Source organism: Molothrus ater, chromosome 8 (genome assembly GCF_012460135.2).
Source record: "Molothrus ater isolate BHLD 08-10-18 breed brown headed cowbird chromosome 8, BPBGC_Mater_1.1, whole genome shotgun sequence".
NCBI lineage: Eukaryota > Metazoa > Chordata > Aves > Passeriformes > Icteridae > Molothrus > Molothrus ater.
The window spans coordinates 28,683,415-28,696,841 of NC_050485.2; the positions used below are offsets into that span (position 1 = coordinate 28,683,415).

Sequence of the window (13,427 nt, forward strand, 5' to 3'; positions counted from 1 at the left end):
GCATGCTCTCTTATTTTGTCTTCAGTCTTCCTTCAGCCTGTTGCTAACACAGTCTACTTTAATTTCACTTTTTAATATATTTTGATGTTAAAACAAGCTTATGATTTTTGATGTTACAATAAGGTACATGGAACCTTATATCACTATCCTCTTTCAGCTAGAAGTTTATTATTGACTCTGGTGCACAGAAATCTAGTTTACACGTTAAAAGCTAAAGAACAAAGAAGACTAAAGAATTAATAAACTTTAAAAACCAAATCCCATTTGAGTTTTTTCAGATGTAAAATCTGGTATCTGTTTTGGTTGAGCCTTGAAGGCAGAATAGAGTCAATAGGAAGCTTCTGTTTGAGCTAGTATGACTTGTTAACATCTTTCAAAAAGTTAATGTTATAAAAGATTTCTAAACCCTTCAGTGCCTTTAAATTCACCTCAGCACCTTTTTCCTCCCCATCATCTTGCTTTAACATAATGAGGGGTATTGATTACATTCCATCCAAAGAAAAAGTAATCATCATAAATATCCTTTATCTGACCTATTTTCCATTGCAGGGGAAATGGCTTCTAATTTGAGATCAAGAAATTACTTTTGATAGGAACAAATATCACAAACTGATGCAGAATTTTGTGCTTTTTCTCAATTTCCTACTGGTTTGAAATCTGCAAAGTACCAAACACTTGTTGCTGCTGGTCATTCCCACCCAAAATTGTCTAGAAGTTACTGAGATGACCTTCCTGCCTGCTTTCACATCTTTAGTGTAATGAGTGGCATTTTAATGGCATTCAAGTGGTCACCTCTTGAGATTGGCTTTCCTTTTTTTTCTTCCCTTCCTTTACTATTCTGACCAAACAGTGTTAACTCAGAATAGTTCAAAATCAAGTATAGATCTAAGCTCTTGCACAGTCTGCTCTTCTGTTCAGATCAGGTTTGTGTCTGTGAGTCAGAATGCTAATACTTACACAGTTGCCTTGAAAATTGAGGACTTTAAAATATTAGGGTTGAATTATACTTTTTCTCACTTGAGATTCACTTAGCTAAGACAGGAGCATATTTCATGCTTTTCTTGTAACCATCAAAACTTGTAGTTTTCTTTGGAGTGAGTTTTTTAATGGAAGTCCTTCAGAAGCTACAGATACAGAAGTAATAAAATAAATTATTTCAAGTCTTATAAAAAAATAGCAAAAACTGAACACATTGCTTTTAAGGAAAAGGTTTTGTGGTGTTTTGTTTCTTTTTTAACAACATGCTGAAGATTGACTCTCCTCCACTTAGGTCTTTTCATGCTGTTAGAACAAGGCACAATTGACCCTTTATTTTAGAAACAGTTTGTGACTGAGTCTGGCAGGGTGCTGCAATTGCAGAAGCTTGGTGACATCCAAAAAAGAAGAAATAAAACTGAAGTTACAATGGCTTTAGGTGAAAGAGGGATAGGAAGAGAAGTGAAGAATAAAAAAATAATATAGCAAAGGACTGGAGGTGACTGTGGGGAATTAGGCTGAAAAGGGTCAGGAGATCCCAAATGGGCAGAGAGACTCTGGAGACCAAAACAGAGTTGTGAGTGATGCTGAGAGGAAGGCCAAGACTAAAATCTTATAGGGCCTCATGGAATTGAAAAGAAGAGTAGCAGGGACAGGCTACCTGAAGAGAAAAACAACAGAAGGAAAAAAGGAAGAGGTTAATAGATGACTCTGGAAAAATATTTTTAAAAAATTATGGAAAGGATTGGAAAACATATATATATATATAAAAGAATCTGGAGGAAATGTAAGGAATGAGCTAGATGATGTGGAATAACAATGGACAGGTGAAAGAATGGTATTTGTTTGAAACCAAGATTAGCTTGCACCTTTTTTATTTTAGACAGTCACAAGTTACAATTGCAGGTTTTTGCTTTGTGTTCTATGGCATTATTGTGCCCCACTAAATAACTGGCTCGTTTCCTCCCAGAAAAAACTTTGCTTCTTCCTAGTCCAGTAAAGCAATTTAAGTGGATACAAAACTTCCTCATATTCTAGAGCTTTATATTCAAAGTACTTTGTACTTGTGTAATACACTGATAGGATCTTATATCACAATTCTTATCCCCTTAGAAATATTGTCCCAGGAAAGCCAACAGGTAGTATTTTTAAACAGCTGTCAGCACAGGGGGAAAAATATTGTGTTTATATGTGTGGTTTTCCAGAAAGCCTGTTTCACCTTGGGAACACTTAGCTGGAGAGTTGACCAAAACTAAACCTCCAAAAACCATAGAAAAATGTTTCAATGTGCTGTGGTTTTAATTGAAATACCTCTGCATCCATTTTTCACCTTCGACACAATGCTCTCATACAGTGGTCCTAGAGATAAAGCCATTGAAGATTGTATTTGAAGGAATGAAGATAGTTTTTATTGGTGTTCTTTTAGGATCGGCCACAAGGACTGAATAATGCTCCCAAAGAAATACGTTTGGATGAAGATGACTGAACATGCAGATCCAAAGGCCTTTTAGGATATGGTGAACCTTTGGCCTTGGATGAAGAATGTTCTTGGATGAAAGAACTCCAGCTGAAAGACTTTGTCTTTGCCTTTTGCCTTGCAAAGATATGAAAGACAGAAAGGAAGCAAAGATTTGCAGCTGAATTCTTGCAGGGTGCAGTTAAGTGGCTGACACTGGCACACAGCCAGCCTCCCTCAGTACTGTGGAATGGCATGTGCTTGTACCCCTTACCTGTCTCCTGGGACTCCCCAAAAGCCTCTCACACATTTTTATGGGTTTTTTTGCTTTTTTTTTTTTGCAAGTTATATTAGTAAATTTTAATTACATAGTTTCTGCAATGATGTTAGCACCTCTGGGGTTTCTGTATGTCATGTGTAGCTCTAAAATGCAGAAAATATTTATGCTTGGTTGATCAGATTGTACCATGCTTGTACCTGCAACTGAACAGGCAGTTAACTAATAATCTTAGCTTTTCTTCATGGCTAATGACTTGCCTAAGTTTAAAATGCCAAGAGTTCAGTACCTCAGTCAATGAGCTGACATTCACAATGTGGTCAGCCACAGCTGCCTGGGCATTCTAACAGATATCTACCTTGAACCTCTGTGTTAAGTCAATAGGAGGATATCTTTGTACATTTCCTGACTAAATATTCAATACTTGAAACTTGATTATACATTTAATTATTTCACCTCCTGAAGTGTCCTTATTTTCACTTTATTATAAATTGCAGCTCTGTTAGACCAGTTATGTTTAATATCTTAGGATGACTTGAACCACAGTGTTTGCTAAGGTTGACCTTCAAAGTGTGTCTGTATAAAGACACTTTGCCTAACCACATTGGTTGCCAAAGTAATTCTGCTAATGTGTAAAAAAAATTACTGCATACAGAGAAATACTGTACCAAAGTTAAAGGGCTCACTTTGCCTTTGTCTTTCCTTGAATCAGTCCACGTGGAGAGAGGTTTAGTGATTTTCACTGTCCTGGGTAATTTTGTAATTCTCCTGTTGTCATACCAAACCCCACATCGCAGTACCTTTTGTGCCATCTAGGCTTGCTTAGTAGGTCTGCAAGACTTTACAGTGTCTCTGTTCTAAATGTGACCCCAAGCTCATGTAGTCACCACAATTGTCAAAGGACAGACCTGAACAGAAACTCTTTCATCAAAAAGTGCATCCTCCTCCAGGGTAGCTTAGGTGAGCCTAGACTTCCCAGAGAAGGACATATTAATTCTCCTGAATATGCTCTGCCACTTAAAATTTTTCTTCATCAGCTATTTTTTTTTCTTTCCCTCCCAGCTGGTCTAGTTTTACAAATGCAGTTCTAGAAGCTGTTTTTAGCCAAGGAGACTTTTCCATATGATGATATGGACAACTGCCTCTTACCAGCCCTTAGTTTTTTACCTGAAGAACTGAGAGCCAACAGCCTGTCTTCAACTTGTGGCTTTGCTTGCTTTTCTCCTTGTGTCTCCCTGTGTCTCTTCCTCTCTCCCTCTTATCTGACCTTAACTGTTCATACAAATCGTGCATGGCTACTGGAAATGCCAGCTACTGCAGGTTTTCTTTGCTGGGCTGAATAATACAAAATAATTCCTGTTGAGATACATGTGTGTGTGTTTGTGTGTGCAAATTGTTAACATAAGCTGCTACCAACTTGTAAAAATGCATTGAGACTACTGGAATGTGTGTACACATAAAGAAAGCTGGAACATGAGATATCTAGGTGCTGGACAGTTAAACGGCATTGTTTATCATTGGTTATTAATGTACTGATGCTGTTTTCTTACTGACCAAATAAAAGAAACCCTTACCAATGCTTTGCTGTTGAGTAGTGTGTGTGTGGCGAAGAGGACCAGGGTATTTCTCAAACAGAAGACAAAATACCAGGAGATATGTCTGCCTTGACCAAAGTGTTTTTACAGTGATCATGCCCAAAACCAAGTCAGTAATCAATTAACTTGAAATTGTGTGAACTTAAGTTCTCCTTTCCATTGGCCACCATTAAAATTGTGCAGCATTTCTGATTTTGAAAATTTCATCCATGTCAGATAATGTTTTTGTGTGCCTCTGCAGCTTTTCCCAAGACTGGGGCTTCCTCTGTTTCTGGGCCAGTATTTACTCATTTTACAGAGTTATTTTCTGTGTGGTTGTAGTGAACACTTTGCTGAAGATATGAAGTGGGAAAGTTTGCTGGGCAGGTATGTGGCTTTCAGTCCAGCTCAGTGCTTTGTTCCTCTGATGCTGGAGTTACCATGCTGTGTTATAGATGTGTTGCTGCTCCCAAAAGGTGAATAACAGACAGAATTAGACCACAAGATGTTTCCTTTTCCATGTGTTTTCCAGATATTCCTCATATCCACCTTTTTTCATCTTGTTCTAAGCATCAGTAGTACTGTTGTGTTGGCAAAATGTGTTTACCTCCTTGGTCACTTGTGTAGCTTCATCTCACTTGGATAGAAATTCTCATGGTTATTTACTACTACTCTACATAATTAAGAGTACTGTAAATCCATGCTATAATTCTGAAGGAACATTAGAAAAATAATTCTTAGATAATTTGCATGTGAGGATCTCCCCTTGTATTTCCCATTTGGGGGATGTGCTCAGAAGTTCTTTACTTCAATCAGCTCTGATAGGTCTATCTTCACATAGAAGGGACATGATAAAAAGGTCTTCTATTAGATCCTCTTTTTTTGTTTGTTTGTTTTTGGTTTGGTTTTTTTTTTTGGCGGGGGGGAGGAGTGGGTACGTAAAGAATCTCCCTTTTGACTTTAAATCTGAACTTCTGTGCTTGACTCTTGGTTAGGAGATGATGCAAGATGAGACTCATTTTTCGTCTAAAAGCTTTGAGCCAACCTTAAACAAATTTATATGGGGGCTTTCTTTTTGGTCCTGTTTTGTTCTGTTTGCTTTTGTTTCTCAAAGACAAGTGCAAGGGGTGACGTATCTACTCCACACAGAGTAGATGCTTGGTATTGGGGATTCATTTATCATGAATACAAAGCATAACAAGATCGTGAGGCTGAGCCTGAAAGTCAGAGAATTTGATCAGGAAAGATGATGCACATTTTCAGAAGCCAAAGTATTTTATTATTGGAATGCATCATTCAGGGAATATGATACATTTTCCATTAGTGGAAGTCTTTGATCAAAACTGCATCTCTTTCTAAAAGAGGAGCTGCCTCAAGAGCAAGCAGCTGAGCTTGATGCAGAAATTATTGAATGAGGGAGATTTGCCCTTTTCTTTATGCAGGATGAGTCAGATATGGGTGCCATAATGCCACAGGTAGTAGTAGTTATTGTATAAAAGATTAGACTTTTTCTACAGAGGCGGCACGTGGAAAAAATTGTTTCAAGAGAGCCTAAAGCAACTGCACCTTGTGCTGCTGGCATCAGAGGATGTGTATGACAAATGGTAAAGTTAATTTTAAGGGTAACCTTGTGTGCATGTGATCTCAGTAATGTCTGATGAAGCAGATGGATGCCTTCATGAAGGCTGAAGACTTGGAAAAAAATTTGCAACAGCTTTTGTCTTCACAGGTCAGAACTATGTGTTCACGGGGTAATGTTACTGTGGAATTTCTTCTTTGGTGCCTGAAACAGTTACCCAGAAAAACTTGGGGGCTCTAGGTCCTTTTCAGGCTGAAGGGTTTAACTGTAAGTGTCAGGAGAGGGACACAGCTACCATGACAGTGCCGATGTTGTGAGTATGACACAGTCCCTCACTTGCTGCTGGGGCACTGTAGTTGCCAGTGGTCAGAAGTGCAGCAGGACTAAAAAATCCTGGCAGACTGGAAATTAGGACACCAACCTCTGCTGGCAAGCAGAGATAAGAGATTTTGCTTCTGGAGCTATTTTTTTTAGGGGAGGTTTATTTGGGGTTTTTTGTTAGTTTTTCTTTTGTTTCAGTATTTGGTGTGGAGGAAGTTGCTCCCCAGGCTTGGGCCATGCTTTTTCTGAAGTGACAGCTGAGACCTACAGCTGTGGCACCCATGCTCCAAGAAAAGGCTAAATTGCCTGGATTTCAGCTGGATGTGTTCACTGGACTCCCACTAAGTAGAACTCTGCTATCACATGATGCCTGTTGCAGGATTTAGTCACAGCATCATCACCACCACTGCTGGATTGCAAACATGTTACAGCCCTGGACCCTGCATGAGCTTAATGCTGGACAGAACAACTCCTTTTGGAAATGATGGTTTTAAATTAGCCAAATTACAGAATCACTCTTGCAAACTGAGATGTCTTATGAATGTTTGTGTGCAATCACAGCCTTCCCATTGTGGCATCCTATTCTTCATAGTTCTTTTTACTGGAGGTGGTTAATGAGAATCTTTCTACAATCTACAGAGCCTACTTCATAAATTAGGCTATTTTCAAATTTTATTTTTTACAGTTATCTTCATATAATTTCCAGTTGTTTTCCACAATTTCAGAGATGATCTAGAGGTGTTTTTCTGCTCTGGGTAATAATTATTTTTCTTTCCTGAAGGTATGTAGTGGTCACTGATCCCCAGATCTTACTTATCTTGCCTTTTTTTTTTCTCTTCTGTGTGTTTGTGTGTCTGATCTGTGCAGAGACAACTGAAACTGTAAAACTTTTGCAATAAACTTTTGTCTTTCTGGAACAGAAAACCTTTTTAGGCTTCAGAGATTATGTTAATATGTTACAGGCCTTTCCCTTAACCTTCTCCCATGATTTTGACCTCATTTAATTAATATCTTTGGGTTGATTTTTTAAGCAGTGTTGTTACTTACCCTTCATCTCTTTAGCTTCACTTTTCCAGCATCAGCTTTTAGAGAAGAGATATCAGAGAAATCACCAGGTTATAACGTTTTTTTTGTAATAATCTCTTGTCCTACTAGATCTCTTTTCCTTCCTGGAGAAGTTGGTACCTGCTTTTACTGTGTGTATTTTTGTTGTGGAAGTCTGTTACTGTAAATGTGGTCACACGATGAACTTTTATTGGTAAATGTCCAATACTCCTCCTTCTGATAGGAGCAGCCACTCTGCTTTCATGAGCTGCTATCGCTGCGTGATGTGGGAGGAAGGGGAGAGAGGGAAAGAGCAAAAGGATCTGCAGGGGATAATTTTCCTTTGGGATTGAGGGAAAGATTTTCCTTCATCACATTAACAGGTGTGCTTTGAGAGCCTGAGAGAGGCAATTGGCGCCTGGAGAGTTTCTGCAGGCAAAACATGACCTGTGCAAGGCTCTTAACACCAGGACCAAACACAGCAGCTCTGCCAGTCTCGTTGTCCCTTTCTTCTATTGTCCCACGTGGTCCTGGCATGTCACAGCCAGCTGTGAAGGCAAATTCTTATAGGGGGTGTGAGACCAGGCTGCAGTTCTGGACTTGGTCTGTAATAATTCTCCTTTGTGTGTTGAGCTTGGTAACAAGCCATGCTCCCTCCTGGTTATTGAAATGTCACATTTTGACACTTCTCCTTTGTAATGAACTTTCGTATTCTGTTGCTCTTCAACAATGCTTCTAAAATCTTTAAGCTCCCTTCCAACCCCTTAACATTGTATGAGAAGTTCTTAGCTATGGTAAAATAGTATGTGCTTCAGAGCCTTACAGCTGACTTTGTCTTGCTCCTTCCTAGCAAGAAGGGTAAAGTGTAGCTTTTGAAAGAGCAGAAGTCAAACTTGAATATTGTGATTTTTTTTTTCCCCAGGCACAGTAAAGTGTTCAGTGTTACAGTTTAGTGTTATCTGGAAGATTTGCATGGGGCCTTGGAGGGCACTATGAAGTTAACATGAAAATTTAGAGAAAGCATATGTCCACATAAATTCTATCACAACTTCTCCATGGAAGTTTTTACCTAATTTTCAGGAATTGTTCTAGCAATTTAAGCATTACTTTTGAATTTTCTGAGGTGAGATGCCAGAGGAAGACCTTGTGTTATTTTATGTCTCAACTTAGATCTTGCATAGCACGATTTTTATAGATGTGAGTCGGAAAACAAGATGTGAAGTGCTTTAATGACCATGACTTAGCAGATGTCGCTTTTCTCCCTTCAAGAAAACCACCTTCAAAATTCATTGTTCAGACTGAAATATAAACATTTTTGTGATCCCTTTTTTCCCCCCATTTTTCTCTTTCGTCTCCTCACCCCCACCCCACCCCCAAGATTTCATTGCCTTCTCACAAGAATATTTACTTTGTGTAAAGTATCCACAAGAAGAGAGGCTAGAAGTGGTAGTCAAGTGATTGGCTTCATTTTGTACCAAGTCATACACAATTTAGTTTTCAGATAACACAAGAAAAACTGCCAACAAGCCCAAAATGCAATATAAGTTGTCAAAAAGCTGACACTCTAAATACCAGAAAATATTAACATCTATTGTCAAGAAAAATACAAAGTATGAATCACTCCATCTCTGTGACACATTTCAAAACTGCTACACACAGCACAAACTATAGTGTTTGATGCTATCAGGGATAATAGTACTTGAGAGTTCCTCCCTGAGCACCCAGCCTTGCTGCTAAAATGGTTCAATTGTCTTGGTTTACACTCTAGAGCTGCAGAAAAAAATGACAAAGATTTTTTAAGATCATCTTTGCTAAAAATGAAAGCTGATAAAGAATCATTGTTAATAACTTCAATCAGAGGGGGGATAGTTTCTTTTTTTTTGGTATTACATTGTTATTGTAAAACAAAAGATAAATCTACATTTAAAATTTTGATCAATTTCTTGGTACCTTGCAAAATATTTCTAACCTGATATGCCCTTTTTTATCAGTTCAGTTTTGTCCTACACAATTTAATTTTAATTCCTATTTTAATTCCTTCTGTCGTCAGGTTCCTGATAGGCACATCAGGAATGATTCCTGTGCTCAGCAGCCATGTCACTCCCAAACAGAGGAGTCAGAAATATGTCAAGGAAGGCTAAAATATAAAAAACTTGCCTGTCCGAAAAGCTTATGAGGAATTGTCCTCCTTTAGCAAAGCCACCTTTGATTTTTGTTGCATTGCCCCGAGCTGGGGGTCTCCTGTGCTTTGAGCAGGGGCAGGAGCAGCTCCAGTCGTTCTCTAAGTGCCCCTTGCAGTCAGCACCTTGTTTCAGTTCCAGGGAGAGCAGTGACAGGTGAGCATCCAGAGTGGTTCCTCCTGTATATTCTGGAGCAGAACAGTTCTATTTGGCAATACTGAAAGGGGAAAAAAAAAATCAGTTGTAAAGATTTATGTGGGGAAACCACTGTTATCTCCAGAGAACACTATTCAAAAGAAAAATAAGCACAACACTGGAAGATTTTAAATTATACTGGGGGGTGGTGGGAGGAGATTTGTTTTATTTTCTTGAACTCTGTCAGGCTCAGTGCTGTGACCACTTCTCGAGGATTTAACTCATTAAAAAAAATCCTCATTTTGGAGGATGTTTGGTGTTTTTTTACATGGTGTTTGTGGTTAGGTTTTTGGGGATTTTTTTAGGATATTTTTAATGGAGCTTTTGTGGTTTGGTTTTTTTCAGGGGGCGTGTGTCATTTGGCTTATTTTGTTAAAGGAAAAAGATCACAGTTCATTTTGCCTCTGGGGAAATTCAGACATAGTAGTAGGGAAAGCACTGTGACATTAATCCTGTATTTATTCTATTTATCATTCATGTAGAAGAAAGAAATATAATTTCTGCTTTTAGTGCTGACTTTTACCCTAACTGCAGGTGTACAGTTCCTGCCTCTGAAATGAAAAGTTAGAAAGAAGAATCTCTGGGAAAGGTAGTTGCAAAATCCCTGTGGTTACTGAATGTTGAAATGCAAGAGGGAGGAGAACATCATAAGGCCTGTTATAAATATATTATCCTACCTGAAAATAAGACAAATTAATTGTAAATCAAAAGAGAGAACTTAGATCTTTGCCTAGGTTGCCTGGCATGCAGAATGTGTCTTTGAGGATGGAAAGGTCATTGTAAAAGCACTTTCAAAATAGAAGGGCATGGTTTCTGTGTCTCTGGTGTTAACCCCACTATTAAAAAACACAAGCAAAAATGTTCTTTTAAATTATGTTCTGTTTAGGTTGTTTTCATTATTACAATGTCCCAATTGCCTCCAGCTGTTCATTAAGGAATGCAAATAGTGTGCAACTTGTCGTTTGTTCTTTTGACCCCGTACATATAAAGCCTCTGAAAAAGGATGGCAAGGAACTGATTCTGTTCAGTTTTGCATTTTCACCAACAGGATTGCATCCCTTTTATCCAGTCCCTGATGCCTTTACAGAATTCTAGGAGTCAAGGGACCTCCAAGGGCCATTAGAGACAGAATTACAAAGAGCCCAGCTGAGTGTGCAATTACTACAAAGCCTTTCTTCTTAAACTGGTTAACTTGAAGACATTTGGTGTGGGTATAATTAAAGTAGAATGGGAGGCAATACAATTATTTTTTTCTGGTTTTAGAAAGAGAGGTCTGATGAGAGATTGCTTTTGTCCAGTAAGATCTACTTTAGTTCCTTTCTTCAGTGAAAGAGCAGAGGATGGTGCTACAATTAATCCAAAGACATTAAAAGGGCAAATCCCACTTTTTCTTTTTTTTTTTTAAGGAGTAAAAATGCATATTGGATATGATGGTGCAATACAGTAGAATAGTTTCCAAGGTCAATTAATGTAAGCACTGCTGTTGGAGAGAGGTGAATGATGAAGGTTGGAAATTATGGTTGAGAATATGCAATCTGGAGCAAGGCAGTGCTGAAAGAACATTAAAGTGGCCTGTCGATATGGCCTGATTTCTACCAGGACTTTATGTTATTTTTGAAACTTCTTTTTGGCAGAAAGCAAGATTGTGATCAGTGCAAAGTGATGATGATATAAGCAGCATGTTGGATGATATAGCCTGAAAATGAATACACTAAGAAATCTTCAAATCAAATGCAGTTGTGTCCAGGAGGAAACAATTTGCATCAGAAGTGTTCTGTAGCTTGCTGCACAGGCTTGGCAGCCCACACTCCCTCTGCTCTGTGTTATCTCATTAACATTATTATTTGGGAGCCAGAGTCAAACACTTATATTGGGTAATAGTTATGACTACTTGACACAATGTCAGTAAAATGCATTTTTTTAAATGTAATTAGAATTTTGACAGGAAAGAGAGGAAGAGGCAGAAAATGAGAAATTAGTTATTTCCTGTACCTCTGTCATTGCACACATTAAGCTTCACTGGTGCATTTTGCATGATCTCATGGCAGCCCCTTCACAGCAGCCTCATCACTGTCAGATTTAAAGACAGGATGAACCAAACAAGGGATGATGAGTTAGAAATGTTGCTGGTTAGACCTTTTAGATTTTCTAAATCACAAGAGGTCTGAGACAGAATACTGTAATTCTGATCTTGCTGAGATCTGGGTTTGTGAAAATAGAAATTTTAACTAAAACTTTGCTAAATTTTCAGGTACAAATTTGCACTCATTAGCCTGGACTCTCTGTAGAATAACAGTAAAACTTTATTATCAAAGGGAAGTGAGTGGAAGTTAATTCTTGTACAGGTTTAGGATTAAAATAAAATAAAGCTTGTGTTGTCGTGGATTTTTCTTTCCTCTTTCAGAAAAAAAAGAGGTTATCTTCTCCTTTAAAAGAAAGATTCATTCTTAAAGTCTTTAATATGGAGCACAGATTTCAGAGGTCAATGATCCCTGCATACAGGCAGACATCTGCTACCAGACCTCCATCTGGGACAGATACTGGTGAGGCTAATGTCACTAGGATAAAAATAAAAGAAAAAAATCTAGTTTTTCCTGTGTTATCTTGGAAGGAACCATTCATTTAGAAGTGGCATCTCTGGTTATAAGAATCAAATAATAAATAAGGTTTTCAGCTAAGTACATTTATTCAGCACTACTCATGGCACTATCTAAATCTTCTCATAGGGTTTTAAAAAAATCAGACAAATTTATTAATTCTTTCTCTTGTTGGTCTTTCGTGTCTTGATCTTTGCATAATTCAAGAACTGTTTTGCTCAGTTTAGATTGTTACAAAATTGCAATTCCAGTGAAATCAGAATTCCCAAGGGACAAGTACAAGTGTGTGGTAGGAAGAGTCCTTGCCCTGACATGTTTATTTTGTAGCTGATCCGAAGTGGGCAAGGAAATGGAAACTCACAGAGGTGATGTTACTTTACAAGGGTCACAGAACAATTAAGTGGCACAGCAGAGATTTTCCCAGCAAGATTTCCTGAGATGATCCAGTCATGTGAGGTTGAACTCAGCAGTCTGTGATCTCTCCCTCTGCTTTAGGTAGAGATCTGATAAACAAAAGCAAGTTTGCTCAGAGCAAAACGCTGACTCGGATTGAGTAAATAAGAGTGAATTCTCTCTCTTGGTTTCTCCGTTCCTCCATTTTTATTTTTCTTCGTAAGAGTCACATATTGCTTCCAGATATAAAATTGCTCCAGTCATATTTTCAGTTCCAAAGTGATTATGACAAGTTACTTCTAATTCTTGACTGGCACCTCTTGAGATTTGAATTAATAATAGCCTTATGACACCACTGCCACCTTGGTTTTCTACTAAGATCGCTGAAATTGGTATAAAAGCCTCCCCTGTTCTTTCCTCCCAGGCTTTTGGCAAAGGTTATACCAAATCACAAGATATGATACGCTTTTTTGTGTGATTCTTCCCCAAGTTTGAATCACACACACACACAAAAAAAAAATCAACTTAATTTGTGTACTTCATTGAAAGTGAAACCTGAATTTTGATAGCAAGTACTTAGGTCAATATTGCATCTTGCTAATGATCTCTGTGCTCAAGTGTGTGTTTTGTTCTTTGGGCTAATGCTGTAATCAATATGTGTGAACTTGTCCATTATCTATTTGTACTGTGTTAGTCAAACTTAACTGCTGGGTTCTTTCCGATAATCTAAACAGAACTCAGTAACCCTGCACTGTTCAGTAATCTCCTTTTCCTAACTCATGTCACTCTCTTTTAATCAGATAGTCTGATTCACCCTCTTCCTCTGACATTTCAAA

At 38.1% G+C, this 13,427-nt stretch overlaps 1 protein-coding gene across 3 annotated transcripts in view; it reads left to right on the top strand.

Annotated features, from left to right (window-relative positions):
- The window catches only part of ATRNL1 (attractin like 1), a 432,283-nt gene that overhangs the window by 342,383 nt on the left and 76,473 nt on the right, over window positions 1-13,427 (top strand). The window contains exon 28 of one of the 3 annotated variants that reach the window (XM_036385272.1): window positions 2,402-4,287. The exons of the other annotated variants lie outside the window; for them this stretch is intronic. Within the exon in view, the coding sequence (XP_036241165.1) occupies window positions 2,402-2,461 (60 nt within the window). The 3' untranslated portion in view covers window positions 2,462-4,287. Of the gene's footprint in view, window positions 1-2,401; window positions 4,288-13,427 lie in introns of those variants that run through there. 3 annotated transcript variants of the gene reach the window in all.